General features: G+C 37.1%; 1 protein-coding gene across 1 annotated transcript in view; it reads left to right on the forward strand.

The window, feature by feature from the left end:
* The window catches only part of FREM2 (FRAS1 related extracellular matrix 2), a gene marked incomplete at its 5' end in the record, with an annotated part of 171,085 nt that overhangs the window by 116,248 nt on the left and 29,557 nt on the right, over window positions 1-25,280 (forward strand). Inside the window, 5 exons of the mRNA XM_081046640.1 lie at window positions 14,560-14,709; window positions 16,423-16,632; window positions 21,911-22,108; window positions 22,874-23,038; window positions 23,606-23,788. Of these exons, the coding sequence (XP_080902766.1) occupies window positions 14,560-14,709; window positions 16,423-16,632; window positions 21,911-22,108; window positions 22,874-23,038; window positions 23,606-23,788 (906 nt within the window). The remainder of the gene's footprint in view (window positions 1-14,559; window positions 14,710-16,422; window positions 16,633-21,910; window positions 22,109-22,873; window positions 23,039-23,605; window positions 23,789-25,280) is intronic.

A 25,280-nucleotide genomic window follows, 5' to 3' on the forward strand; every position in this document is an offset into this window, starting at 1 on the left:
TTCTAATAGTTTTTTGGTGGAGACTTTAGGGTTTCCTGTATAAAGAATCATGTCACTGGCAAAAAGTGACAATTTAACTTCTTCATTCCCAATTTGGATTCCTTTTATTTCTTTCTCTTGCCTGATTGCTCTGGCTAGGACTTCCAACACTATGTTGAATAACAGTGGTGACAGGGGCATTTCTTTCTTGTTCCTGATTTTAGAGGAAAAGCTCTCAGTTTTTCACCATTAAGTGTGATATTAGCTAAGGGTTTGTCATATATGGCTTTATTATGTTGAGGTACTTTTGTTCTATATCCATTTTATTAAGTGTTTTATTCATAAATGGATGTTGTATCTTGTCAAATGCTTTTTCTGCATCTATTGATATAATCATATGATTTTGTATTTTATTTTGTTTATGTGGTGTATCACATTGATTGATTTGCATATGTTGAACCATTCTTGTACTCCTGGAATGAACCCCACTTGATTGTGATGTATAATATTTTTAATGTATTGTTGTATTTGATTTGCTAGCATATTGTTTAGGACTTCTGCATCTGTATTCATCAGAGATATTGGTCTGTAGTTTTCTTTTTCGTGTTATTTTTTCCAGATTTTGGTATCAGAGTAATGTTGTCCTCATAGAATGAGTTAGGCAGTATTGCCTCTTCTTCAATTTTTTTTAGAAGAGTTTGAGGAAGACAGGTATTAAACCATCTTTGAATATTTGGTAGACTTCACTAGTGAAGCCATCTGGTCCTGGACTTTTGCTTTTGGGGACGTTTTGGATGGTTGTTTCAATTTCCTTACTATTGATTGGTCTATTTAGATTTTCCAGTTCTTCATGATTCAGTCTAGAAAGGTCATATATTTCTAAGAATTTCTCCATTTCTTCCAGGTTATTGAAATTGGTGACATATAGTCACATTTTTATATGATCCTTTGTGTCTCTGTGGTATCTGTCATAACTTCTCCCCTTCCATTTCTGATTTTGTTTGTGTCTTTTCTCTTTTTCCTTAGTGACTCTAACCAAGGGTTTGTCAATTTTATTCATTTTTTCAAAGAACCATCTCCTTGGTGCATTAACTTTTCCTATTTTCTTTGTGTTCTCTATTTCACTTAATTCTCTAATTTTTATTATTTCCTTCTCTCTGCTGACTTTGGGTTTTATTTGTTCTATTTCTTTCAGATGTAACGTTAGGTTGTTTCTTTGGGATTTTTCTTGTTTCTTGACATAGGTCTGTAATGATATAAATTTTCTTCAATACTGCTTTTACCGCATCCCAATAACTTTGATAGAATGTATTTTCATTCTCATTTGTTTCTGTGTATCATTTGCTCTCTCCTTTTATTTCTTCTTTGACCCAGTTGTTCTTCAATAGCATGTTGTTTAATCTGCATGTATGTGTTGTTTTTCCTGCTTTCTTATTGCAATGGATATCCAATTTCAAAGCTTTGTTGACAGAGAATATGCTTGGTGTGATTTCAGTGTTCTTAAATTTGCTGAGGCTAGTTTTGTGTCCCAACAAATCGTCTATCCTTGAAAATGTTCCATGTGAACTAGAAAAAAATGTATAGTTTGGTATTCTATAATGAAATGCTCTATAAATGTCCATTATATCCACTTGGTCTAGCGTGTCATTTAAGGCTGATATTTCCTTATTGATTTTCTGTTTGGATGATCTATCTATAGCTGTCAATGGCATATTTAGTTTCCCTACTATAATTGTGTTTTTGTCAGTTTCTCCCCTTAGTTCTGTTAGTAGTTGCTTTATATATTTTAGTGCTACCTCATTGGGAGCATATATATTAATAAGTGTTATGTCTTCTTGTTGTATTGTTCCCTGTATCATTATGAAATGTCTATCTTTGTCTCTTGTTACCTTTTTTATCCTGAAATCTCTTTTGTCAGATATAAGTATGACTACATCCCCTTTTCTCTGGATGCCATTTGCTTGGAGTATCATTTTCCACCCTTTCATTTTGAGTCTATATTTGTCCTTGAAGCTGCGATGTGTCTCTTGGAGGCAGCATGTGGTTGGGTTTTGTTTTTTTAATTCAGTCTGCTACTCTGTGTCTTTTTATTGGTGAATTCAGTCCATTTACATTTAGGGTGTGTCATGCAGGGTGTCATGCGGCATTTCAGCTCCTGCTCCCCACATAAGAACGCAGGACATGGTGAGGCCAAAAGGGAACACCCACAGAGCCATAGGTAGGAGAGTCATACGACTATATTCTCACTGGCACCTGGGTTGGAGACACAGGAAGTAGGAGCCACACTATCCGCAACATGCCGTCCACTTCTCTCTGTCAACCAACCTCACCTGCCAGCTGCAATCCGCCTTGCTAACTGCAACCCATCCCTGCAAGCTCAGCCACCATCTTCTTGCTAGCCCCCATTTTCTACTAGCGTAGCCACAGCAGTTATATTAGTGGCCAATGGCTCACTGGTTACAGCTGACAGACAACTAGCCAGAGCTGATGACCATCCAGTCACAGTTAATGGCCATTTACTACCTGAGCCAGCACCTTTCCACGTGAGGCTGAGAGCCTGGAAACTGCACTCCTGGCTCTGTCCCCACAGGGTGATTATTGATATATGAGGATTTCCTATAGCCATTTTATCTTGTTTTTAGGTAGTTTGGTGTCTCCATTGTTTCTTTGCCTTTGTGTTTCTATGTGTTATTTTAGTTTGGTGCTGTTCTATGATATTTTCCTGTGTTTCCTCCTTCTTTATGTTGTATGTCTCAGTTCTGGATTTTTTTTTTTTTGAGTGGTTACCATTAAGTTTCCATAAAAGAAAGTTTCATATATACAATAGTCCTTATTCTTCACCATACTTCTTACCTCCATTACCGTTTGCAAATTCAGACCTTTGCTCTCTCCTATTTTATATATTTGTTGTCACAAGTTTTCTCTATTTGTGCTATAAGCTCATTTCTGAGTTGCAATAGCATGTTGTCTTTTTCTTCTCTTTTTCTTTTTTTATGTTTTTATCTTCTTTACTTTTTATGTTATGTTTAAGTGTATAGTGCCCTATTCTGTGTAGGGGTTGCCATATCCTGCTTCTCTCTGTGAGTAATCTTGCTCATGTTTTTGTAATGTTTTGTGTTTTTGTTTCAGTTTGAATAGCCTCCTTCAGTATTTATATATCTGGAAAGGACTTTATTCCACCTTCATATCTAAAGGATAACCTTGGTGGATATATTATTCTTGGCTGGTAATTTCTCTCTATCAATAGTTTGAATATTTGATTCTACTCCCACCTGGCTTGTAGAGTTTCTGCTGAAAAATGTGATGATAATCTAATGGGCTTTCCTTTGTAGTTTATGGTCTTCTTTTCCCGGGCTGCCTGAGAATTCTTTCTTTGTCATTAATTTTTGACGGCTTCAATATAATGTGCCTTGGAGAAGGCCTGTTAGGATTGAGGTAATTAGGTTTGCTTCTTGGATTTGAGGATCTAATTCTTTCCATAGTATTGGGAAGTTTTCATCAACTAGCTGTTTGAATAGGCTCTCTGTGTCCTTTTCCCTGTCTTCTTCTTTTGGCATACCCATTATTCTTAGATTGCTCTTTCTGATGGAGTCAGATAGTTCTTGTAGAATTCTTTCATTTCTTTTAACTCTCAAGTCTCTTCTTCAATCTATGCCATTTCCAGATTTCTATCTTTGATATCATGATTTCTTTCCTCCACCTGGTCAGCTCTATTTCCTAAGTTGGCTGTTTCATTCTTCATCTCTTTTATTGAATTGAGTTCTTTAGCTCCAGCATCTCTATTAAATTCTTTTTTAAAAATTTCAATCTTTTTGATAAAATATTCATTTTGTTCATTGATTTTGTTTCTGAGTTCATTAAACTGCCTGTCTGAGTTTTCTTTCATCTCGTTGAGTTTTTTCAGAACTGCAATCTTTAATTCTCTGTCATTTAAGTCACATATTTCCATGTCTTTATGTTTATTTTCTGGATTTTTTTTTTCTCAGTTGCCTTGTTACTTTAGTTATTCATGGCAATTAGTGGATTATTTCTCTTCCTGGGGCATCTATCAGAGTTATTCTGCAGAGGTCTTTCTTTTGCCTTCCAGTAAATAGCACTTAAGCATTTTATTTTCTCTTGTGCTGGAGCATTTTATTTTCTCTTGAGCTATTCCGACTTCTTGCATGGTGGGAAAGATCCTGGGGAGGTGGGCTTCTCCTCTGTGACCACGTTGCCTCGATCTCAGGGTACCACCCCTGTGGGAAGATGTGGTAGGCGATGGGGTTCTGAGCCTCTGAAATCCCAGTGCTGCCCCTGAAGCCAGATGCAGCCTGCATGCCACAGCAACTCTGGGTGCCTCCACTGGTAGTATCAGCCATGAAAGGTGGGGGCGGGGTCAGCTGGGAGAGGAGACTCATGTGTTTGTGGCTTTGTTCTCCTCTGAGTAATGGTGACTGCCAGACCACAGCTGGCTCGCCCCTATATCTCCTCTCTTGTCATTGGAATTAGCTGCACTGTGCCTCTGCCACTCAGGAATTATTTCTCCAGTTCTCAGGGCTGTAGATATTCTGCCCTTTAATCTGACACTGCTACCGTTTTTTCTGCAGCCTGCTGCTAACACTGGGAGGTTGTGGGGAGGTTGCCAGGCTCTGTTGCTTTCTTTTCTGCCTGGCAATTGGGGCCTTAGACTACCGTTGTCACACTTCTGTATGTGGTCTTTGTCCTGAGGACTGTGCCCCAATGCTGGGTTCAGCTGTGTTATATGCTAATCCCTTAGGCAAAATTGCTGGGGCCACAGAGAGTGTACCTGCAATATCAATTCTACCCTCATCTCTCCCAGGACCGCAGTGAGCTCTCGGCTACATCTCATAGGCCTCTTCTCCTTCCCACCACCCCTGTTCAGCCCAATTTGCCCACCTTCAGATGTTTCAATGCACAGATCTGTCGAAGTATTTGTGTGTTGCGTACAGAATCCTTTGTTGAATTTCAACTGTTCAACTTGTAGCTTCAAGGAGAGAGATCAGGGAGCACCCCCCTCATGCCGCCATGTTTCTGACGTCACTCTAACAATATTTGTTAAATACAGAATATTCACAAAACTTTCTTCAAATGCTACTGGATCATGGAAAACTCTGATGACAGTTTCAATTTCTTTTAATTAAAAAAAGATTTAAAACTTGTATAGACCCTGAAAAAGACAAAACCAGAGTTTTTCATTGAAACAGTTTTGACAGTAGAATCTCTAATAACATTATCTTTTTGAAGAAAAACTCATCATGAATTCTCAACTGAAATCTTTGCAAGATTCAGTCCTTAAATTATCATCATTCTAGACATGTACTACTGACTTTTCCTTATTCTGTCAGAGAAAATTATAGTTGTCAAGAAAAAGAAATGTCAAAACATGCCTTTAAACTGATATGTACTCTTAAACTTTTTCCTTAAATATACATTTGAACTTTTTTCAACAAGAATTTTGAGAATACTTTTTAAAAACTAGATATGAAATCATTCTTAAGAATGCATGTTTATGTATTTAAAGTATTTCTTGAAAGAAAAGTTAGGGAAAGGCTCAGTCAAAATTATTTAAAATTTTTTTTTTTTTAAGAGAGGAGGCAGTTCAGGTATTGTTTCTGGTTTTGTTTTTTCTATTTACAAAAATAATAGATACTATTTGCAGAGGAGGAGTTAAATGTATAACAAATTAAATGTATGTGAGAAATGTATAGCAAAGGGGGTAAAATTTCCCCATAATCCCATACCTGGGAAATAACCAGGTACCAACTTGATATATATTCTTATTTTTCTATGCTTCAATAATATATACATTCATTTAATAAAATGGATCATTTTATGCATACCATTCTATAACTACCATGTAAATTTCATTGTAGAAATATACAAAAATAATACAACATAATATGTGCTCTATCTAAAATTAACCAGTGTTACCATTTTTCAGTTGTGTCAGGTCTTTTAAAGGAATCAAACACTATACATAAAATGTAAGTCCCTCTAGTACCATTCACCTACCATCGTCCCCCAAAGCAACAATGCTAATAAATTAGATATGTATCTATTTCAACTTGCTTTAAAAAAAAAATCAGCATTGTGTTTTCAGGATCTGGTTATTTTGATGCATTTAGATGAGTTTTCCATATTTGTTCCCCTACTGATGAACATTTGGGTTTCCCCTTTGTTTTTATAAGTATAAATAATGTGGCATTAAACATGATTGTAAATGTTTCTGAGTATACATGTGTGGAACTTCCCTAGGGTGTATAACTAAAGGTAGAATGGATGGGTCATGCTGGATGTACAATTTCATTTTACCAGATATTGCCAAATTTCTCTGAAGTGTAAATCAATTTACATTCCGACCAGCAGCATCTAAAAATGTCTGTGTTCCATTTTGTTTAGCTGTTTAGGTCTTGCCAATCTTATAAGTACTAAATAATATCTTGTATTAAGATTATTTGCATAAAACAATGGAAGTTTCCTCTTCTGAATCTTGAATGTTTATATAATTATCCAATTTTCCCATTTGCAGTTAGGATTCTTGTTATAGATTTATGAGAGTTTTAATATATTTTGGATAGTAATTTTTTGTTTTGGAGGAGCTGGGATACAGACATACATTAGACAAAGATTATGTTGTAATTTTTTTTTATATTTCACTAAATTGTTCTGTCTCATCTATCATTTTTCTGAGAGTTGTATGGTATAAAACCCATTAGAATTATAGATTAATCAATATTTTCCTGTAATCTTGTCAATTTTTGCTTTACGTTTTTCAATACAAATTCAAGATTAATATATCTTGGTGGACTGTCCTTTTTAAATTAAATTTATTGGGATGACAATGGTTAGTAAAATCACATAGGTTTCAAGTGTACAATTCTATAATATCATCTACATATCACATTGTGTGAGAGTAAAGGGGGTCAAATATATGGTGATGGAAGGAGAACTGACTCTGTTTGGTAAACACACAATAGACTGTCCTTTTTGTATTATGTAAAGTTCCTGGTTTTTAATAATTTTGCTTTAGATTGTATTTGGTCTTTTGTTAACACTGCTATACCCCCTGGCTTTATTCCTTGCATTCTTATTATATCCTTACATTTTTCATATTTTCCTGCAATTTTGTTTACAGCCGTTTTTATAGGTCTTATTGTCTTTGTGTTTTTTTAATCCAGTCTAGTTTTCTTAAAAAAAGATAAGAAAACTTGATCTGTTTACATTTATTCTAATTATGGTAATACTTTGGGGCTTTTTCCTTGGGATGTTTTTTTTTTGTTTTTTTTTTTTTTTGTTTTGTTTTTATTGGGGAAGGGGAACAGGACTTTATCGGGGAATAGTGTGTACTTCCAGGACTTTTTCCAAGTCAAGTTGTTGTCCTTTCAGTCTTAGTTGTGGAGGCGCAGCTCAGCTCCAGGTCCAGTTGTCATTGTTAGTTGTAGGGGGCACAGCCCACCATCTCTTGCGGGACTCGAGGAGTTGAACTGGCAACCTCGTGGTTGAGAGCCCACTGGCCCATGTGGGAATCGAACCGGCAGCCTTTGGAGTTAGGAGCACGGAGCTCCAACCACCTGAGCCACCGGGCCGGCCCCCTTGGGATGTTTTTATTTGGATTGTCCCTTTACATTTTTTTTTTTCTGCCTTCACAGCTTCTTGGAATGTCAAAAGAGTTTTCCTCATCTTTTGTCGTGTTTATTTTCTGTTGGTGTCTGTCCTTTTCATGGCAGCTCTCATAATTTTAACAAAGATACTTTACTATATGTCTAACAAAGTTTACTCTCTTGAATAAGACAGACATTGAATAGTTTAGATACCCACTGAACTCCATTTATAACCAACCTTCTTACTGTTGTCTTACTGTTTCAGCATTAAGTTGAAAAATATCAATTATGATTATTTATGTTTGTAGTCAATAGTTGGATTAACTAGCATATTTTATTGATTGCTCAACAAAATTTCTTGCATCCACAGTTCTTCCCTTTGAATTTACTGTTTTCTGTGCTTTTAACAATTTCTCAGTGTGAGTGTATATGTGAGTAAAACCTCTTCATCTTTGATGCCTCAAAATATCTATATTTTGCCCTAATTCTGTGACTCAAATGTTGACTCACTGCCTGACTATCATCTTAGACACCAGCAGAACCAACCATTCACGTTTGGCTCCACTTACCATTATGATGTTCTATTACATTTTTAGTTCACAGAGATGTCTATCTTGTTTTGAGCATACTCTCCCTGCCTTATCAAGTATATTAATATAAAGGAGGGAAATCTTCAAAGCTATGAAAAATAAATGGTATATTTCCTTTCATTTTTAATCTATCATTTCTACTGATGAAGCCAAGCGGAAAGTGTAAGACATAAAATCACAAAGCTGACTTAACCAGACATCAATGTCTCCACTACCATTTTTACCAAAAAAAAGAAAAGAAAAAGAAAGGAAGGGAAAGAGGGAGGGAGAAGGAGGGAGGGAGGGAGGGAGGGAGGGAGGGGGGAGGAGAGAGATAGAGAGAAAAAGAAATGAGAAAAGAGAAGAGAAGAGCAGAAGGAAAGAGAAAGGGAAAGGGAGGGGAGGGGAGGGGAGGGGAGGGGAGGGGAGGGGAAGGGAAGGGAAGGGAAGGGAAGGGAAGGGAAGGGAAGGGAAAGGAAAGGAAAGGAAAGGAAAAAGGAAAGGAAAGGAAAAAGGAAAGGAAAGGAAAAAGGAAAGGAAAGGAACATCATTGCCTGGTATTTCATTTTATGAATGAACTGTAATTTGACCAGCCCGTTTTCTGATGCATTTGGGGCTTGTTTCCAATTGTGCCCTAATACAAATGAAGTATAGTGAACACGCTGGTGTATATATTTTTTGTACACTTATGTTAGTATTTCTATATGATGAACCCCCACATATTGAATTGCCGGGTAAAAAATATGTCTGTTAAAATCTTGTGAGAACCTTTTGTAATGACTCCTCTCTTGTCTTAGTTAAGGTTAGTTAGCTTAATTAAGGGAACAGACTTTAGGTATGAATCTTAGTCCACTATTTCCCAAATGTACAACTTTGGACAAGTCTCTTAATCTCCTTAATAGTTTCTTTATCTGTGAAAACAAGATTAATATAGTACATAACTTATAAGGTGTTTATGAGAATGAAGTAAAGATACTGAATTCAAAACAGTGTGGTATCTAACAATTAGGTATTATCTACTAAAGACGCTGAAGTGAGCTGAAACAACATGTGGATTGCTGACACCTGGAAAGGTTTTTAAAAACACTGGTGCTATGTGTGCATGGGGGCAGGCAGGACATGCGCAATCTCTGTACCTTCTCAATTTTGCTTTGAACCAAAAGCTACTCTAAAAAACATAGTCTATTTAAAAGAAATAAAAGAAAACACTGGTGTCTGGGGGCACCCACTGAAAATTATGATTTCCTAAATTGGAGGTGAAGCCTAGTATCAATACAATTTTTAAATCTCTTTGGATAGTCCTAATGCACATCCAACTGGAAGCCCCGGGAGGGAAAGTATTAAAAAAGGAAAAGACAAAAGTCCCTTCTCTTTGAGTTCCTTGTGATTCAGTTTCCTTTCTCCAGTGCACTTCCTCTAGATTCAAAGGGCAGCCTTTGAATCTGGTACAGTCATTTTCCTGCAAAGACATCCACTGTCTCCTCCTTTTGAGGCTTCTGAACTCCTCTGCCTGATGCTGAGTGCTCACTTCTGACTCATCTACCACAAAGACATCTTTATTCATTCACTCCCACGAATGAATCATTCTATTTTACTTGATGTTCATTCACTCTATCAATATTAATTGAGCACCTACTGCCAGGCACTGATTATGCCAAGTGTTGGAGAAACACCAGTGAATAAAGGAGGCTTCGTGCCTCCCTTTAGAGGTCTCTCAGACAAGGGTACCAGCCTGCAGTGCTGTGGAGAGAGGGAGGGCTTTGATGGGGAAGGCAGAGTGCCTCCCAGCACTAGTGACTTCTAAACGGAAGATGCCTGAAAGGAGCAGGAGTGATCCAGAAAAGGTGGAGAGGAGAAGTGTTCAGAACTATGGCGGTGGGGTAGCACTGCTAAACGTGACACATGTGAGACATTCAAGACACTGGATTATTATAGAGTAGAAAGGGGGCTAAAATAAGATTTTAAAAGCAAACTGAGACCCGATGTTTCAGTGTCTTGTAAAACAAGGAGTTTGTGAACTAAGGGCAATGAGAAATATTGAAAGGTTTTCAGGAAAGGGATTACCACAAAGAGATTTGTTTGGGGGGATGGCTCTTTTATTAAGAGTTTGATTAAGTGGCTGCTGTGGAAGTTCAAATCGTGCCTGCATCTAGGTTAGGGGTGGTAAGACAGAGAAACCTAGGGGCTGGGACTGCAGGAGACTCTACCAGCCCTGAGGGAAGTTTTCCTTGAGGTGCCCATGGCACGGGATTGACGAGGCAGTTAGTTTTCAAGGTGCAAAGCTCAAAAGAGGCATCTGAGTAGAAAATAATTTGGGGAGGTTTCTTTGTGTTATTTTCAGCATCAAACCAAAAGCATAAAAGCTTTCACAACGTTCCGTTCCAAGCACATGTGTTGGTTAGAGCTCCAAAGCTTACTTGACGGATAGTCCATGCATCCATGAGTAAATAAGATTTGGCTCCGGAGAGCTACTGCTCCTGGCACCTCTTCCTTTCATCTCATGAGACACATGTAATCATAAACATCAATCAAGACACCGCAGACTCAGCAAAAAATTGAAAAGTTCACCTTTTCCCTATGGGGAAAAACTTCAATTGTATTCCCTTTGTCTATGTTGCAGGTGTGTATGTTGTATGGCTTGCCAAGCCTCCTCGTCAACTGTTCCTGAGAAATAGATGTGATCTTATCTGTGCTGTTTGTAGTGAAAGTATCCCCAACGTTGAAAAACATATTAATGTTTAATGAGCTCAATATGCTGCTCTAGTCAATGCCTTGATCTGTGCCCTTTTCTTTAAAGTGTGCTCCACAAAGGAATCAGAGTAGTGTTTGGCTTCCCTTAGGAATTTCACACGATTGAACTAGGTCAGTTTAAAATCTCCCTTGCACTGCTCACACACTATTGGTATATAATTTATCTTTCTTTTGCACAGGGAATAAATATGCATTCTGGAGTGTTATCTGTGGGTGGATGAGGAATGACTGTTTTGTGGTATTTTGTAGGTGTAGGCTGCAGGATGTGTGGCTTTATTTGATCGTTCTCTTAAGTGATAATATTCAGCCACTGACTGTCTTCTCCATTAGACTGTGAATTTACGAGGCACGGCGTGTATTTAAGATCTGGTTACAGAATTAAATAGGCTTTTTCTAATTTACTTTAAATTGTAACATGGGTATTTCCAAAGCTAGTAGACAAAGGTCTACAGTTTACTTAATTTGTAAAATAAACCAAGCTCCTAGACAAAAACAAACAAACAAGAATGTGATCAAAGTTAAAATCTTAATGTGAGTTAAAATCTTACTCATAAATAATAATAATTTGCCAGAACAGACAGTTATTAAAATGGATTTTGCTTAAGTATTCTTCAACTGTTGACATTCTTTATTCAGTCATCCTTTTCTTCTTTTCACTTGCTCAGTACCCATTAAAATGTTCCAGAAATACCCTACCATTTATTTTGAATGAGATCTGTAACTCAACTCACTGCTCAAAGGATTTTTAACTCATTCATATTACGTAAGATTCTGTCCAAATGGTAACAATTATAAACAATATTGAAATTTTAGAGATTTTTGAAAAGGTGTTAAGAAATTGAAATATGTGGAGGTGGCCAGTTATCTCAGTTGATTAGAGCATAGTGCTAATAACACCAAGGTTCAATTCCCACATGGCCACTGTGAGTTGCACCCTCCTGAAAAAAAAGAAATTAAAATATGATTATTATTATTCAAAAACACTGAAAATATGTAAAGATACTAATGTCCAGCTATTTCTTTTTATTCATGGCATAAGAAACTAGGCAGTTGGCAAAAATTGTTATCCTTAAAAAAACTATTGAATTGGGTTTTGATCTCATCATAGTTAATCACTTTATACTTTAACTGCAATGATTGCAATTGATTAATAGACCAGTTTTCCAGCCATCATGAGTGGAGCACAGAAGGGGAGAGAAATCACATAAATAACTTAAATCTACTGATAATCAACAAATTCATTAAAAAATAAATAAATATCTAATACCTTCTATGACATGCTATAATGAAATTAAGAGATTTAGTATTAAAACACTTTTTCCACTCCCCCTCTTTCCACTGGACGTAACAATATATTAACTCATAGACAATATGATAATATTGTTTGCATTATTCCTATAACTCTTATTATTTATTGCATTTTTAAATATTCAATGTCCCCCACCTCTCTCTCCTTCTCTCCCTATCTCTGTGAGACACACACACACACACACACACACACCACATATAAAGCACATGTCAGTCATATAATGAATGTCCTATATATGGTAACTATTATCAATACTTGTTGTTCTAAATGACAACTTAGATAAAAATTTTCAGAGTATTATGCAGGACTTCTTTTTCTTTTGTATAGAACTATACATTAAACTACAACGTAAAAACACTTGATCTGTAGTTGACAGAATGAGTCTGAAAACAAAGATGCAGAACCCAGTTTTGCCTCTGATTCATAGCCCAATCTGGTGTTTAACAATCGTGTTCACTCACATGATTTTATCCTGTTCCACTCTAGTATGTATCTGTGAGGAGTAGAGAGGTGAGAAGATGGGAGGTGTGATTATTAAATAGAAGGCCCCCCCAATGAATTTCACAGCTCTCTCTCTCTCATAAGTCAGAAACCTAATTTGTATGATGATGTCATCTCCCAGGAATGTGAAGACACAGATCGTGTGTTGGGTGCAGATGATCAGGTCTCTGTAATTATTATAAGAGCCTTTAAAACATACACAGATGTGCCTGGTTTGGTTATCTGGTAAAAACAAGTATTTTCAGGGCTCTGTCTTCACCTTTGCCCCCTACTTAGGAGTGAGAAATGTAAGGAATTTATTGGCTTGTGTTTGAGGTCTGCCTTGACTGAGGTTAATAAGATAACACTTTCATCTGTATAAATACTCGCATGTCCTAGCACCATCCAAGTTGTAAGGATGAGAAGGAGGTGAAGTATGCTGTAGGCCAATTTATCACCCTGTGAACCAAATATGCAAGCGCAATTTCCAAGCTTGATTTTGAGTCATTCAAAAGTTTAGGGGAGCTTTTCATCATGTCCCCCACCCATATGAAAAAACAAAGAAAACATAATTTTCCAGTTTAAATAAAGGTTAATTTATTTGGGGCAGGAAAATAAAGAATTCTTACTCAACTTGAACAGAGCACAAAATGGATTTCCTTTGATTGTGAGCAATGATTGTAGGGTTCTGTTTGATTTTTGTGTGTTTGGTAATTCAGTTAGATGCATTAAACCATGATGGTCATCTCTTTAATGGACTTCTGTTTTAAGGAATATTACCTGATCTTTTACACTCAGTCCTTTTGAGTCTTATAAAACCAGGCACAGATGAGTAAAATGTCTTGGGTCAAAGGGCTATTCACCATATTATTTGTATACACTCAATTAATTTATATTTGTTAATGGCTACATATGAAATAAGCTCTCAATGGGTAAAGTATATACTATTTCTGCAACATCCTATGAAATTATAAATATTTCAAAATAAGTTTCTTTAAGTAAGCTCACAAATTATCTCTCAGTTTTCTTCATGTCAGCTGACCTATACCTCAGATTTCTGGCAGCTTTCTCCCAAGGTAAACTGCTGGTCACCTGTGGAATCAGACAGAAAACAATGAGTAGATCAATTCATTACCAAAACTGGAGAAAAACACAAAGTCTTCAAAGCCTGTGTTTTACTTTAATGACCTAAGTCGATTATTTTCATTCATGTTTAAAACAAATGTAAACCTGTTGGCATGAGATTATTTCTCTACTGGAACCTTGGTTGTATAGGACACCCTCAAAACTCTACAGGTGACCTACAATCATATCCTGATCTTCCTAAAATCTCCATGCCTGATATCATCTAATATATTCAGTCTAGTTACACCAATAGATGCTAACTCTGTGGTGATGATAACAGACCCAAATACACTGGATTAAGGCCAAATCTAATGGACGAGAAGAGATCATAAAGCAAATAGTGTCCAGAGTGAAGATTTGGTGGGGAGATGGTAAAATAAACAGTAGGGCTAAACTCATCAAAATTTAGCCTCATGTGTTTTGTTTCATTTTGGTGCTAGTATTTTACCAGCTAACCTTCCAGGAAGTATATTTAAAAGTCATTTATATTGAGGACAAAGGAACTCATGCCTCAAGATGGACATGGTCATTAGGCAGTTTACCATAAGTATTTTTAATTTTTCAACAGAGCTATTTTGACCTGCAAACAATGTAAATCTACAGATTAAAGAAATGTGATCTTACTAAAAGGAAAAAATATGATATAAGAAAGTCAATATGATGAAGTTAGCTCTTCTTTGGAATTATTTCAGTAGAGTTTGATGTGGAAAAATAACAGCAAAGGTTTCTGTTTTGTCCTTAACAGAACCCATTTTCTACTTTGGTGATTTTGAATACTCTGTGGATGAGAGTGCCGGCTATGTGGAAGTGCGGGTGTGGAGAACAGGCACTGACCTGTCCAGGGCTTCTAGTGTCACCTTGAGATCTCAGAAAATGGACCCTCCCTCTGCCAATGGTGAGCAATTTCCTACAATAACTCTTTTGATTGTTCTACAATTTTCAATTTACCATAACACAAAACACTTTAAAGCTAAAATACTCTTATTAAAGCAGTCTTTAATGAATGGATTTTTTTTCCCTAAAATTACTACTAAATGATAGGTAAAACAAGGCTCTATTTGCTACTGTGAGAAAACACAATTAACAGCCATGAATCGGGGGCTAAGTTAAAAATACATTAAGTCAAAGACTAAATTCTGATGCCTATATTTGCATGAATTTCTTCTCTACACTTGGCATATCTAACATTATTGAATATTATGACATATATGCACAAGAATAAGCATACTGTCAACCTTCATAGAAATTTAATGAATTTTAAATATCATGTAGGTATGCGTCTCCAATGTGGCTCCTGCTTCAGTTTAACCAAATGTCCCCATATATACTTCAGATCCAGAAGGCTTTTCACACTGTATTATTCAAACTGTCCTAGTGGCACATGTCTGCTTTTTACTCTGGAATCTATATCTCCAAAAAGTTCATCATAAGGTTAAGAGCAAGTATAGGATTTGAAATTTCCTATTTTTTCTTTCTAAATTGCTAACAATATAAGCTCTCTCTTCTATTAACGTACACACACATGCATGCACACTTGCACATTATACACATATTCATCACACAAAGAAAACAGGGGCCGTACGATTTCAAAAGGCATCCTTAAGTTGTAACTTTTTTAATGTAGTGGAACCAGCATAGTGCTTTGCATGTAATAGTGTCCAATCAATAATTTTTAGCCCAATTAGTCATTTTATAAGAGAAAATTCAAATCAAAAAAGATAGAAAGGACATTAAAGATGAAGAAGCAGAGAGGAAAAAAATACAAGAATCACAATGGACTCAGATACAGAGATTTTTAAAAATGAATTAAAGACAGACTCATTCACATATAGTTGCATATTCAGAGGTGAAGTAGATACAAAATTGGAGAATTTATGAAAACAAAAAAGCAATAGCACTGAGCTACCATCCCCCACTTTTAGTCTTTATAGATGTAGTGCCTACAGATTAAAATAAAGCTTTGTTTTTAACTACTTTAGACATAAATGGAGATGTCAACACTAGGTATGTATCCCATGGTCTGAAAAATAATAAGCCAAAGACCAAATATGTCTTTGAGAATGACAGATTGCTCTCCTTACCTGGGGTTAATGTGGGTGGAGAGTGTGAGACAAAAACTTATATATGAAATGTGTTGCTTTAAGCAGCAGGTTACCACACACCTAAATAGGATGTTCTCTAGTAGCTCCCAAAAAGAAATATAGATATTTAACTATTGTTAACAAAATTTAAATGTATATATTTTATATATAATTTATGATAATAATGTTTGATTGATATGTTGATTTTTATACCGAATTTTTATTAGCTCCATTAGAGAATTCCAAAATAAAGATGGAGAAACTATAAGATACAAAGCAAAAATAACTAAAGCTAAAATGGATATTAGACATAGGTAAAACAAAGTTCAGAACGTGATCTTTGATCTACCATCTCAATAACCAATGAAGACACTAATCTTTTTGTATTCCATTAAATGTGCTTTTCTCTAATGTTATGCTAGTCTGTATTTTCAGAAGAATTATAAATACATCTAAATGATTTGCTTATCATAAGTATGTTTAAATTTAGTCAATCAAACTGAATAATTCTTTTGTTACTATTATAGCTGGAACAGACTATGTGGGAATTAGTCGTAATTTAGATTTTGCACCTGGAGTCAACATGCAGACTGTTCGTGTTATTATTCTGGATGATCTTGGCCAACCACTGCTGGAGGGAATTGAGAAATTTGAACTGGTGCTTCGTATGCCTATGAATGCTGCCCTTGGCAAACCCAGCAAAGCCACAGTGTCCATAAATGACTCTATCTCAGATTGTGAGTGTTTACTAATTTATAATGATAAGTAAAATGATAAGCTAGACTTTATATAAATGTTAAGTAAGAAAATTAACTAGGGTTCATATGCCTGTGTTAGTTTGTTAGAGCTGCCATAACAAAGTACTACAGATCAGAAATCTCTTATATCACAGTTCTGGTGGCTAGGAATCCAAGATCAAGGTGTCAACATGTTTGGTTCCTTTTGAGAGCTATTAGAAAAAGATCTGTTCCAGGCTTTTCTCCTTGGCTTGTAGATGGCCGTCTCCTCCCTATGTATCTTCACATCATCTTCTCTATGTGTCTCTGTGTCCAAATTTCCCCTTTTTAGAAAGTGACCAGTTATATTGAAAAGAGCCCATCCTACTGACTTTTGTTTTACTTGATTACCCCTGTAAAGACCCTCTCTCCTTACAAAGTCACATTCTCAGGTACTAGGAGTTAGAACTTCAACCTATAAATTTGCAGGGAAGACACAGTTCAACACATAACAATACCCTAGCTGACCATATCTTCCTTTATCTGCCTGATTATTTTGGTAGAATTTATCTGTCTCAGAAGAAAAAATTTAGTCATCCTCTAAAATTAAAAACAAAATTTGATGTTGTCATCAATGTCTTGGTTGTGTCTCGAGTATTCCCCCATCACAGACTTCTGATCAAGATGGTGAAGTAGGTAAATGCTATACTTGCCTCCTCCCATAACCACATAAAAGTTACAACTAAATTATACACAACCACCTTTAACATCCATCTGACGGCTAGATGAACAGAACTACAGTATCTAAGAATATAAAGAAGCCACGTTGACCTGGTAGGACAGGCAGAGACAGGAAACTGTTTCCACACCTACATGTGGTACTTAAGAATCAAGTGGAATATTTCGGCTTCCAGGGTCCCCCCTGAAGAGCAAGTGGTCCCAACCCCACACCAGTCTTATCAGCCCAGAGGACTAGTACCAAAAAGAGGAGTCCCCACAGCATCTGGATGTGAAAACCAGCTGGGACTCTGTCCAGGTTAAACAGAGGACTGCTGTTGACCCAGGCCTCTTTAAATGGCCTAAGGACAGACTCACTGGTACACAATCATCCTAAGCTCCAGTGGCGGCACAGAAGCTCAAAAAACTTCAGAGAGGAACTAAATTGCCTGGCTTCAGGACAAGGGCTGGAGAGAGGCAGCTCTCTTCAGAACTGAAGTACTGGCAGGCACCAGTTTTCCTTTGTTTAGCCCTCTCCCCACACAGCTTACAGGTAGAGGTAGAAGTGCTAGCAGGCACCATTATTGTTCCTTTGTTGAGACCTCCACTCACACAGCAAGTGGCAAGTGACAAATTTCAATCCCCATTTACCTGGCTAACACTGCTTGCCCCACCCTGGTGATTCCCTGAGATTCCACCCTCTGTAACTCACCCACCCAGCCGGAACCTCTTTCAACAGCCCTTCCACACATATGGCCAGCCTTGGTCTGTGCTGTGAAGTTTCCTAAAATCTCTCAAAAGTTCACAAAAAACTGGTTGGCCTCAATGTGCTCTGTACCCCTTGCTAAGTGGTTCCAAGCCCAGCACTAGTGGTAGCACCGGTGGTTTTCATCATAACATCTCCCAGGTGCCCCAAGCCCAGCACAGGGAGCAGCAAACCACAAATCATTTTGTAGCTCCTACCAGGTGGTTCCAGGCCAGGAACAGAGAGCAGCTGATGTTGGCCAGCACCAGAACCTCTCCAAAGAGGGACCAGAACCAAATACCTGGTGGCTAACTTCAAACATCACAAGAGCACTACCCAATTAGTTCCCCAAAGGGTGTACTCAGCAGGCACCAGAGCCCTACTAAAGGGAATTTTGTTCCCTGGGGTCAGCCCCTATGCAAGAACTCATCAGCTGGAGTCACAGCCAGTCCTCATAGCCAATCAGTGTGAAGGTCAATCCCATGCACTGATGTGCCAACAGCAATCAAGGCTCAACTACAACAGCAGGACACACAAAACCACACAGGGGACCCACCTAGAGCATGTGTCGCAGGTGACAAGGGTGACTATACCACGGGGCCCTACAGGACAACTACTACATAAGGCCACTCTGACAAGACTAGGAGACATAGAGGATCTACCTACTACATGGAAACACAGGGAGGCAGCCAAAATGAGGAGACAAAGAAACATGTCCCAAATGAAAGGAGAGTACAAAACTCTAGAAAAAGAACTAAACAAAATGGAGGCAAACAATCAACCAGATACAGAGTTCAAAACACTGGTTATAAGGATGCTTCATAAACTTAGGGGAAGAAAAGATGAATTCAGTGAAAATGTACACAACAAAACAGATTATTTAAAAAGCAGTCAGAAATTAAGATTGCAAAAACTGAAATGAAGAATATGCTAGAAGGAATCAACAGCAGATTAGATGAAGCAGAGTATAGAATCAGCCATTTGGAAGACAAGATAGCAGAAGACACCCAATTGGAACAGCAAAAAGAAAAAAGAAGCATTAAAAAATGAAGATAATTTAAGGGACCTGTGGAACAGGTCCCTTAACAATAGGAAGTGTAACAATAGGAAGTGTAACAAGATCATAGGGAAGGAAAAGAGCCAAGGGATTGAAAATTTATTTGAAGAAGTAATGACAGAAAACTTCCCTAACCCGGTGAAGTAAATAGATATACAAGTCCAGGAAGTGCAGAGAATCTCAAACAAGATGAACCCAAACAGGCCCACACCAAGACACATCATAAGTAAAATGCCAAAGCTTAAAGACAAAGAAAGAATCTTAAAAGAAGCAAAAGAAAAGCACTTACTTACAAAGGAATTTCTATAACACTGTTAGCTGATTTCTCAACAGAAACTTTGTAGGCCAGAAGGGATTGGCAGGAAATATTCAAAGTGACGAAAAGCAAGGACTTACAACCAAGGTTGCTCTACCCAGCAAAGCTATCATTTAGAATCGAAGGACAGATAAAGAGCTTCCCAGACAACACAAAGCTAAAGGAGTTCTTTAACACAAAAGCAAAGGAAGATCATGTGGAGTTCTTTAACACAAAAGCAAAGGAAGATCATGTGAAATTACAACAGTAAATTAAGAGTTACATACAAGCACACACAAAGAAAGAATTGACAAATATCTTCTCCCAAACAATGATACATTGATAAGGGGTTATTATCCAACATATATTAAGAACTCATGCAATTTAACACACACACACACACACACACACACACACACACACACACAAATCTGATTAAAAAATGGGTACTGGCAATGGGATTTATAGATGACGTAATACAGAATTGTACACCTGAAATCTATGTAATTTTACTAACAATTGTCACCCCAATAAATTTAAAAAAAGAAAAAAAAGGATATAAAAATCTTAAAAAAAAAAAAGGGCACTGGACATGAAGAGACATTTCTCCAAAGAGGACATGCACATTGCCAATAGACGTATGAAAAGATGTTCAATGTCACTAATCATCACAGAAATGCAAATTAAAACCACAGTGAGATATTACTTCACATCTGTCAGAATAGCCGTCATCAAAAAATCAACTGATAACAAGTGTTGGCAAGTATGTGGAGAAAAGAAAACCCTTGTGCACTTTTGGTGGGATTGCAAATTGGTGCAGGCACCTATGGAAAACAGTATGGAGGTTCCTGAAGAAATTAAAAATAGAACTATCCTGGGCCGGCCCGGTGGCTCAGGCAGTTAGAGCTCCATGCTCCTAATTCCAAAGGCTGCCGGTTCAATTCCCACATGGGCCAGTGGGCTCTCAACCACAAGGTTGCCGGTTCAATTCCTCGAGTCCCGCAAGAGATGGTAAGCTCCGCCCCCTGCAACTAAGATTGAACACGGCACCTTGAGCTGAGCTGCCGCTGAGCTCTCGGATGGCTCAGTTGGTTGGAATGCATCCTCTCAACCACAAGGTTGCCGGTTCGACTTCCGCAGGGGATGGTGGGCTGTGCCCCCTGCAACTGGAGAAAGAAATTAAATAAATAAATAAATAAATAAATAAATAAATAAATAAATAAATAAAAATAGAACTATCTTGTGACACAGCAATTCCACTCCTGGGTATTTATTCAAAGAAATCCAGAACTAATTAGTCCAGAACGAATCAGAAAAGATATATGTGTCCAGATGTCCATTGCAGCATTATTTACAATAGCCAAGATATGTGTCCTTATGGACCTAAGTGTCCATCAATAGATGAACAAAGAAGAGGTGGTACATATATACAATGGAACTGGAACATAAAAAAGAATGAAATCTTGCCATTTGCAACAACATGGATGGGCCTAGAGGGAAATAAAACAGACAGAGAAAGACAAATACTATATGATTTCACTTATATTGGAATCTAAAGAAACAAAATAAACAAACAAACATGCGGAAACAAACTGATGGTTGCCAGATGTGATGGGGGTTAGGGGGCAGATTGAAAAAGGTGAAGGGATTAAGAAATACAAATTGGCAGTTACTAAATAGTCACAGAGTTTATGTAAAGTACAGCATAGGGAATAATATTGAATGTCAACTGTAACTGAAAAAAAAAATTCCTTCATCATAGATGCGTAGAACCATATAAAGTTGCACAAACCTTTGAGTATCAATGGTCTTTTTCCACTTCTCAACGCAAGACACTTTTTGTTGTCTCTTTACATCCAGCCACTCCATAAATTTCCCTAACGAGGTGCAAAAACATTGTTCTGAGACAACCAGCTCATGAACATGGCAAGGCTCTCTGGCACATCATCACAAGGGAATTCTGAATAATCTACTATGATTATCTTGATGTTGCTTGGAGCAGTTAAACCCACTGTCAGTGAGACCTATATTTAATTGACCTAGCATAGCTGTCATCTAAATATTTTATATATGTATAATATTATACTCATTGGCAACTTTTCCAACATAGTCTGGGTAAACTATGCTTGTAATTATGTGCACAATACTTAGAATATCAAGAAATCTGAGAAACTTATGACTAAATAACATATGTAGATACAAATATCTTAAAGTATGTGATTTTATCCACTATTTAGCATTTCAGTGCACCTCCCTACTCCACAAATAGGCAGTGCAAAATTTCAAAGATAAGGAAATCAAAACATTCAAAGTTTAGTCATTTGCTCAAGGCCAAAACACTGGCAATTGACTGAGTGGAGGCTGGGACCCAATTCCTCTCACTCCAGTTGCATTATTCTTTCTACTAAATCAGGTTTTCTGAAATGCCATTTTTGTTAAGGGAATCTCTATTCTCTTTGACCCATGTGTGTGTTTGTTTCTGCAGTGCCTAAGATGCAATTCAAAGAACGAGTCTATACTGGCAATGAAAATGACAGGCAGATAGTTGCAATGATCCACAGGAGTGGAGATCTGCAGTACAGGTCCTCGGTGAGGTGCTACACACGGCAGGGGTCTGCACAAGTGATGATGGACTTTGAGGAGCGCCCAAACACTGATATCTCCATCATCGCATTTCTCCCAGGTAAGTATGAGCTTGAAATTTTTATTTGGAATTTGAGTAAGCCAAGTTTTGGCTGAGTAATATATCTGAGGGACATGTGCAAGTTCTTCATTTCAACAAGCTTGTGTCATAGCTTTATGTGCACCAAATTATAATAAGGTGAGGTAGATTGTAACAGGTTGAATGAACGTTCTTTTGGTTTCTGTATCAACTTACGGATTAGTTTCCAGTGAGGTATTATATTGTTTATTCAAAACTCATTCAGTGGTAATGGCCTATCACATGAATAGATTTCACAATCCTGGGAGACAATGTTCAAATGACAGAGATGAAAGGAAATTGCTGTCAGATTTTTAATATGTATCCAGTGCCTTAAAATATTTGATCAATTTGATCCAGTAATTGGAATAGAAATTAGTACTGTGGTCAAATTAACAATGATTTGTACAAGGCTGCTACATTTTCTTCCTGATCATAACGCTAGAAATTCATGAGCATAATTGGCATTTGCTCTTTTTTCCTTTTAGGATGAATGACAGGACTTAAAGACAGATGTTAAAGAAATTTCCTATACAAGTAGCAGCCTGTCATTGCATATGTTCAAACATTTAGTCTTTCAATCAACAAATATTTACTGAAGACTTATTACATGCCAGACACTATTATTTGCACTGTTGATAAACCCGGGAAAAGGCAGTATCCTTGCTTTGTGGTGCTATGTTGTCGCTGCAGATGTGTCTTTTTGGGCCTATGGGTTGTGCTTGACCTGCTGTCATTATTGTCTAGGAGAAACTGAAAAGCCTTGTACCCTTGAGCTGATGGATGACACACTCTATGAGGAAGTAGAGGAGCTCCGCCTGGTTCTTGGCACCCCACAAAGCAACTCTCCCTTTGGGGCTGCAGTTGGTGAACAAAATGAAACTCTGATAAGGATCCGAGATGATGCTGATAGTAAGAAGTCACTTCTTGTGCTCAGCTGTAAACTAGGAACTGAAATCTATCTATGTTAAAATTTTAGGTGGCTTAATAAATATCCCCCTCTTCTTGACAAGGCTTTGAAAGTGATTGAGAAATAGGAAAAAGACTAAGTGAAATGGGGAATGAAACACACCATTAAAACTGAAAGTTGATGCTGAAGAATAGAGTTTATATATAATACTGAGTCCCGAACCTTCATACCTCCCTCTTCCCCGGACACACTCTTGGATGCAGGCAGGCCTGGATCAACAATTTCCTCCCGCTGCTTTCCCTCTCAACGGCCTGCTCCCATAAAAATGTTGGTACATAGAGACTGCCTAGCACATATGCTCTCTGAAGACTGGTTAATTCCTAAGGAAGGAGCTGGGCCACACACGCTCATTTGTTCCTAACACATTTATCTGTAATATTGAGTGAGAGACAGAGAGAAGCCAGGCATATAATAGTAATTAAGCTCCTCCCACATGGAAAGAAACATTAGAAAGGGAGAAAAAGCATTCCCCTTACAATTTAATTTGTCTCTGTTTCCCACAATTTTAGAGACAATTATTAAATTTGGAGAAACCAAATTTAGCGTCAGTGAACCTAAAGAACCAGGAGAGTTGGTGGTTATAAAGATTCCAGTGATTCGCCAAGGAGACACTTCCAAGGTTTCCATCGTCAGAGTCCACACCAAGGACGGCTCAGCCACCTCTGGAGAAGACTACCACCCTGTTTCAGAAGGTATGGAAGCTCCCAGGGCCTGTCTCCAGAGGGATGGTGCTTACACTATTGCTAGTGCAAGTGCCCTTGAGAAAAGTAAGAGAAATACCCAATCAAAATCAAAATATACACACTCCTTTAAATTAATCTCCTTCATAAAAACAAAGACACTGGAATTTATTTCCAGGATTTTCCCTTTTGACTTACAGGGTATATGTGTTAGGACTTAGGGATATTTTGAGTAGATCTGCTAGATGACTTTCTATTTTGAGTCTACTTTAACTTTTGATGGGTTTTACCTTCACTGTGGTAATCGGGTATTAAATAATAACTTTCCTGGAATAGTCTATTACTTTGAAAATGTGCATAATAGCTGAGATCGTCATAGTCATCATTTTAGTTTATAGCACAACCACAATCTAAAACTTAAAGCTAGAAAATTTTGTGTTCATGGAAGGCAGTAAAAGGATTGGTGGAAACACCAATCACAGAGACCATGAATTTTCTGGGCCTTAGGAGCCCATTATGGATGTTTTTCATCCATCCCTCTCCTTCTTCAAGCTTATGGACCATGTCACCATTTACTTTTATATGTAATTAAAACAAATCACTCTCTCTCTCTCTCTCTCTCTCTCTCTCTCTCTCTCTCTCTCTTTCTCTCTCTCTCTCTCTCCCCACCCTCTCTCTCTGAATTATTTGCTGTTAGCATAGATATAAATTGATGTCCAAAAGTAAGTTTATGAATTATTTGGAGTTCTCCTTATCCACTTTGTTTCTAGTGTCCTACATTTCACTACCAACAATCATGAGTTCTTGGTGATCATACAGCTTCAGGCATCCATCTTAATCTCCTAACTTGTGACCACAATTTAGAAAATAATTGATAGTTATTACTGAATCAGTAATAAAGTTAATGCTACAATAGAAAACAATAGCATTCTACAAAGGAGCTTGTAGTTTCTTTACATGTATGGTAAAAGTTTGATAAACTACTATAGAGCTTCAAAGTTATTCTCAGATTATTCTCTATGTAAAAAAAGATAATATATTTGAAATAAATCAGATATAGCCCAAAATACTGCTTAGCTACTAAATTATAAAATCTAAAATAAAACTTTCTATAATGAGCAAGTTTTACATGAAAGAAACACCATCTAAATATGCACAACATGACCTTAAGCAGAAAATGCTTTTCTTAGAAATAAAACAATTCTTTTTGCTAAAATAGAAACAAAATTATATCTATGTAGTAAACTAACAAATGAAGTCCAAAAAAAAGTTAAATAACATTAAAACAGCCTGTGTCTCTTTTATCCCACAAATGTCAACATTCTATTTATGTTTAGAATAAAAATTGAAGTAACCTTTTCTGAAACATATTCTCATTCTTTTTATGGTCCAAATTGAGGTCAGCCCTTTACAAACAAACAGAAAAACTTAAATGTAGAATAAAGGTTTAAATATTTTTGTGATAAAAATGTGTAAAGTGACAGATAAAGACTAAAGTGATTGA

This window comes from Rhinolophus hipposideros, assembly GCF_964194185.1.
Source record: "Rhinolophus hipposideros genome assembly, chromosome: 4".
Lineage (NCBI taxonomy): Eukaryota > Metazoa > Chordata > Mammalia > Chiroptera > Rhinolophidae > Rhinolophus > Rhinolophus hipposideros.